Source organism: Apis dorsata, unplaced genomic scaffold (assembly GCF_000469605.1).
Source record: "Apis dorsata unplaced genomic scaffold, Apis dorsata 1.3 scaffold_1109, whole genome shotgun sequence".
Classification (NCBI taxonomy): Eukaryota; Metazoa; Arthropoda; class Insecta; order Hymenoptera; family Apidae; genus Apis; species Apis dorsata.
This window is the reverse complement of record NW_006264207.1, coordinates 64,610-71,468: the sequence shown is the minus strand read 5'-3', so window position 1 is coordinate 71,468 and position 6,859 is coordinate 64,610. Positions and strand designations below refer to the sequence as shown.

The 6,859-nt window shown below is 18.1% G+C and overlaps 1 protein-coding gene across 2 annotated transcripts in view; it reads right to left on the bottom strand.

Annotated features, from left to right (window-relative positions):
- Window positions 1-3,102: 3,102 nt before the first annotated feature.
- Window positions 3,103-6,859, bottom strand: part of LOC102677136 — a 4,801-nt gene continuing 1,044 nt past the window's right edge. The window contains exons 2-5 of one of the 2 annotated variants that reach the window (XM_031514685.1): window positions 4,439-4,543; window positions 4,244-4,334; window positions 3,977-4,122; window positions 3,103-3,306 (exon numbers count right to left, since the gene is read on the bottom strand). In XM_031514685.1, the coding sequence (XP_031370545.1) occupies window positions 3,147-3,306; window positions 3,977-4,122; window positions 4,244-4,334; window positions 4,439-4,543 (502 nt within the window). In that variant the 3' untranslated portion in view covers window positions 3,103-3,146. The remainder of the gene's footprint in view (window positions 3,307-3,976; window positions 4,123-4,243; window positions 4,335-4,438; window positions 4,544-6,859) is intronic. The other variant, XM_031514686.1, reaches the window with a different exon arrangement.

Here is a 6,859-nt window from a genome sequence, read left to right as displayed (position 1 = left end):
AATTAATATAGATAATATTATGCTAGCGGATATATTAATATATTATATATTATATATTAATATATAATTATATAATTATATATAATTATATATATTAATAAACCATATATAAAAATATATTAAATCATTAGGCTTAAGTTTGTTAAACAATAATAATATGTTAAACTAATAATAATATAAGAGTCAGTAAATATGATAGAAAAATATGAAAAGTAGACTAGATATTGGAAAAAATCATCATATGCTATTTCTATTAATAATGTATTGCATATATGGAAAATGATTATACATGTATCTATATTATTTCTATATATAATATTATTTCCGTATTGTTATAACATTATTAACATAGTTATATATTATATTATCTAATAAGAAATAATCTCTAATCCGAAAATTTAAAAAATTATGAAATTTTGAAAATATAATATTATATAAATATCTATTATGCAATTTTTTGACTATTTAAAATTTGTATTCCTTGAGGTGGTGAAATCAATCTTTTCTTAAGGTTATGAAATCAATCTTTGAAAACTAAGTTATTTTTTGATTTCATATTATAACTCACATATTATAAGAAATATAGAAAAAGTTTTCAAATTTAAAATTTTGTTATATTTTCAATATAACAAAAGTTTTTGTTTCTTTTCATAAGTTATTTTTTTATTATCATTTGATAAATTATTTAATAATTGTCTATATTAAAAAAAGTTATAAACAAAAAAATTAATATCTTAAAATCTTTTTAAATTTGTTTTTTAATGTAAAATTTTAATCAGTAATTTAAATAATTATATGATGATATAAAAAAACAAAATAAGTACTTTTGTTTTTAATAAATACAGCTTTGTTATGATATTGACTTTCATTGCTAAATTTTTAAAAATAAAGAAATTTATATACTTCTATTTTTTATTAAATAATGGATCAACGAAAATTATTAGATAGGAATAGAGAGAAAAAAAAATTTATATAATTATTTCATAAGATCTTTTTATTTTTAATATAATCGTCAAACTTTTTCATTTTTTTATGTATCAGATAATAATGAATTCAATATAGAATAAATGAATAACGATGAATGTAAAACAAATAACATGAATAATATTATAAATTACTTTTTATGATGATGAAATTTAAAAAAAAAAATGTATAGATAAAAATTTACACAGTACACATCATATAATAGTATGATTGTCGCATATGGTATAATGAGGCGGTCATATGTACGTACTAACTTCCTACAGAATATATAATTCTAAAAATATTGAAATCTGTAATGAAAAAGAAAATTTTTGCAAAGGAAAATGTTGCTCGAAATTACTTCAGGAATTTTTAGTTAATGAATGTTTTCATTTATGGAATATCTCATATATTTTTTATATTGAATTATTCAATAACTTATTAGAGATATACAAATATAAATTAATTATAAATTAAATTAGAATTAATTTTTTATTTCACAAGAAAGAATTTAATTAAATTAAAAAGCTTTTTATTGAATAAAACGTTAAACTCGCTTTAATATTTTTTTAATAAATAATCTTTATATAAATAATCTTTAAATAATAATCTTTTAATCTTTTCTAAATTTTTAATAAAAAATCTTTCTTACAACAATAATTAATATATCTTTATATCTTTTTTCTTAAATAAACAATAAATTTTAAAAATTATGAATTTTGTACTCAATGGCCATAGATTCTGTCAATCAAAGTATTTATTTATTTAATAGATTTTTTCATAAAATATGTCAATTTTATTGTATTCTATTCTTCGTAGAGAAAAGCAGATCTAAGTTATTAAAAACTTTTATACAAAGGGAAAAAAATTTCTAGATTTTACAATATATAAAAGAATAGTTATTAAAATAATCATAATTCAAAGTCAAAGTTTATTTAAATAGAAATTCAAATATTAAATAAATATTATTTAATTATTTAATGTTAAAATATAAATGAAAAAAAATTGAAAAAAATTAAATTTAATTTTCCTACTAGATTACAAATGAATTGATCAATGTTGGTGACCGTTCAATAAGTACAATTATAGATATCATTGATTCAATGATATATTGTCTTTGTATGTATGATTTTGCTTGATTAATCAGTTTAGTTACGTATCTATCAAAAATCTTAATATCTTAAATATTTTTCTATTTTAAATGCATTAAATGGCATTTTCAATGCTAAGCAAGAATATTTAGAAAAAAATATCAAAAACTTAATGATACATTTCAAAACTCAATTTTATTATTGATTAATTTTATCTACTATTTTTTATTTATTTAGTTAATGAATTGTTTTTTAATATATTAATATATAAATAGACTTTAATTTATTGTTTTTATTTTTTTATTCCAAATATGTATTATTTATTGTTCATTTGTTAGAAACGATTTATATTTGTTTTTTTATATCACATTATTTATTTTGAATGATAAATAAATTCAATTTATTTATTCTATACAAGTAATTAAAAATTGTTTATTCGTTGTTCGAGATTAAGATATAATTTGATATAATTTTTTTTGATAAAATATATTTGTTATATTCAATATATTTTTTTCAATACATGTTGCTTGTTGTTTGTTTATTTGATTTTGACCATAGTAGCTCGACTAGTCTATGCGCTTTATAATAATCAGTTTTTTGTTAATATCTAATTAACAAAACTGTAATAAAAATTTTGCAAAAAAAAAAAATATTGCTTGAAATTATTTCAGAAATCACTAATTTATTGATACTTTCTCATTTTTTAGACACTGTATATTTTCCTATAGAGAGTTGGCTATGCTAGAACAATTGTTTATAAATGCAGTAATAATCTAAGTGTTTAAAGCATCTCTATAGATTTAGATTTTTATTGTTTAGATTATTATTGTTATTATGTCCAAATATTTTGTCCATTATACAAAAAAACCGTGATTAATTTTAATGAATTCAAATAAATATTGTCATAAATTGAGAAATTAATTATTTTATTTAATTTATTATTATTATACTAATACAAATATTATTCTTCGTATTTTCATTGATTAAAAAATCCTTATTGTATAGATAATATCATCATAAAATAAGATAATGACATTTTTAATAACTAAAAAATAAATGTCGATAAAATATATATTATTAAGACAATAAGTATTAGCTATAAAATAATTGTAAAAATACCGATGCAAAACCTTCCACTGTTGGATAGTAAACATTGAAGAAAGTAAATAAGAGTGGTTTATTGCAATTTAACATAATGTTTAAAATCAATTTTTGGATGGAAACAGGCATTTTATACCAATTCGTGTGAAATCTGAAAATGATCATAATCATAAAAAGAATCTCATTAATATTTAGTATTTATTTTTAATAGATACATATGTTTGATGCAGATAAACGATTTGCGATGGTTTGTTAAGTTTTTTTAATTTTGCATTAATTTGATAACAAAATAAACATAAATATTAATAAAGTAATGAAATATAGAATTCAGAAAAATAAAATGAATACAATATTATTTAAAAAAAATTATGAGTAAAGAAATAACAAAAACTGATTTGCTAGAAAAATTTAATATATAAATAATAATAAGAAATTATCGTCTGTAATATTTCTGTAAATCGTTCGTCTACATCGATTTTTATATATTTGTTATCAATATAGAGAATACTTATATTAAGTTTCAAAAATTTTAAAGACTGATAGAAATAGATAATTAAATGAAAATCATTTATTAAATGAGAAATATATATTTATGTATTTATTATTGCATAAGATTTGCTCTTTCAATTTAAAAATCTGCATTTCAGTATGAATCGGCAAAAACGAAATCAGATTATATAATATTGATGTACAATATTACAATAAATTTTGCTGAAATTTTACGATTTTCTTCGTATCCATATATAACTTTATTGCAATTTATTGTAAAAAAGATTTTTTTTTAATATTTCAAAATTATTAATAAAATATTGTGTGCTTACATAGTTATGTTAAGATTATTAGAACAATCCAATACTTGTTGACACATATAATTCATATAGTACATATATGACAATTCACAAATAATACACATAAAACTAATAATTGTTTCTTCGATTTTAGTTAACACAAGAATGGATTGTGATAACTGAAAAATAAATAAAAATATTTTGGATTTTTCTATTTTTTGTTTCGAAATATCTTCAGCATTATTTAATATTTTTTGTAATTTTTATTGCAATTAAAGAATATAGAAGAATTTTACTTACACAAAACAAATTAATGCCCAAGGATATGATAGCGAATATAAGGAGAATGCAATATGTTATTGCATTATAATCACGAGTATCTTGTAAAAATCTTTAAAAACAACATTAATTAATATTGATTTATTGATATTTCATTAAATATATTATACGTAATATATTTAATATAATACACATAAAACGAAAAATAATACTGACTGTATTACTCTTCTATGTGTAATTGCAGCTTTTATTATATACTTTTTTATATTATTATCAAAATGATCTTTAGAACTCTTTAAAGTAGCATTTTGTACAAAAAAACTGTAAATCCGTAAAAGAAAATGAAAAGATATTAGAAATATTATTTATCATTAATATATATTCTTATATAATAATATAAAAGATGTGTAATATTCTATAAGTAGCATTGAAAATTCAATGTTTATTTCTTATTATATTCTATGTTCTAATAAAATGTATATTCTGTAATAGAATGATTTTAAAAAGTTGATATATCGACGATATTTATTATTAAATTGTTTAGAAGTGTTTGAATTATAGATTTATTAGAGATCGTTTTTAGTTTGATACAGAGAATTTTTGAAAGTTTTCTAAAGTTAAATTGCAGAGTTGTATTACATAAAGATTTTCTCAGTTTTTTGCTATGATTTTTAGGATAGCTAGATAGGAGAAGATATCTTAATTTTTAACTTATGATATGATATTTCCTAGATTTTTGTATCAAAAATTAGTTAAAAAAATTTGATTATGTTCACTTGCTTAATTTTGATATTATCTATAGATGATATAATTCTATATTATTTTATCTGGAAAAGACAATATTTTTTTTAAGATAATTTTTTTTTTAATTTCTTTTGAAAGAATTTAAATTCTAAAAAAATTTATTACCCGTTATAATTCATTTAATACAAATTTCAAAGTCTTCTATAGTTTATAGATTTTTTCTTTTATAGTGGTCAGATGATCAGTAAAGAAATAGATTTTAAGTAATCAGGTTATTAGTAATATGATTTCAATAAAATAATAAGATTTAGAATCCTAACACGTTCTTAACAAGTTCAGTATTTGAATTAACAATGAATAGTTCATATTCTTATATGTCTAATCTTTATAAAATTCTTTATAAAACTTAATATGTTATTTTAAAGATCGAATCTCATAACAATAGATAACAATTGTCTGCATATTATGTCGCATATTTTTTTTAAGTCTAAGATTATGATTATAATGTAAAAACAAAATCACATATATTGCCTTTATTAATCGATCTGGAAATAATCTGAAATGAAGATATCTGAAACCATTTGATAAAAAGATAGTAATTTATTTATATTATAAATCTAATGAAGTCATGATTTCAATTAAAAATATGATTCAAAATATATGGTTAATAATTTTTTTCATTATATGATATTTATTAAAGATACAAATTGATAATTTTCTTAAATTGTTTGATTTTTATTAGGATTGGTGATCAGAACAATCATAAACATTCCTTTATAATTATTCCTTTATAATTATAATCATGAAAATAATTTTATGGTGAAAATGAATTCTCATTTTTCTTAATAGTTAATTTAGTTTCTTAATTTAATTGTAAAATTTTAACAAATATTATTATTCTTTAATAAGAAGATTTATAAATGGAATCTTAATAGAATCTATTAAAATTCCATTTCGGATTAATATTTTTGAATTGTTTGAACGTTATTTTTGATTATTATTAGTTTTGATTATTAGTTTTGATTATTATTTCTCTTTGATTCTCAGTAATCTCAGATCAGAATAAGAATTATTAAGATAAAAACTATAATTAAACTGTAATTAAAATAGAAATAAAGATTTATCGACTGATTCATTGATATGTTTACTAATCGGAATTCAAGTTATTTGTTGGAATTTAATTATTAGTGATTTTTTTAACATCAATAATTAAAAAAAACAAGTATATAAAAAAACATTCAAATAATTCAAAATTTTATGTGATGTGTTGTGATTTGCTTTTATGGATTTCAGTAAGGTAGATTGAACATCATACAATATTTAATCAAATAGATTCAAATAAAATGTTTTACAAAATATGCTAAATATCCTAGAATTTGTTCGAAATGATTTTTTACTAAAAAATAGATTATGTAATAATACATTATTGCATACAATATTATATTATATTAAATTAAAATTTCAAAATAGTTGATGCATTTAATAGTGGATCATCTGACTTTATCTAACATTATTTAAAGTTATTAAACTTAAAATACTTAAAAAATATTCATTAGTATTTTGTCGGATATATATTTATGAATTTTATTTGTCGTTTTAATATTTAAAATCCACTCTCAAAAAGTATTCCACATATTTATAAATATCCTTTGTACATATATGCAGGATGATAAGAAATAATCGCATAGTAATATATATGTATATGAACACATATTTATTGTATATATATATATATATAATGACATTAAAAATTTTTTATGAATATTTCGAAAATTAAAAATAATAGTTTTTTACATATTCAAGAAAAAATTATTTAAAATATTATTTTTTAACAAATTTTGTCTTGACGATTAGAATTTATTTATTATTATGTATATAAATATTTCTTATATT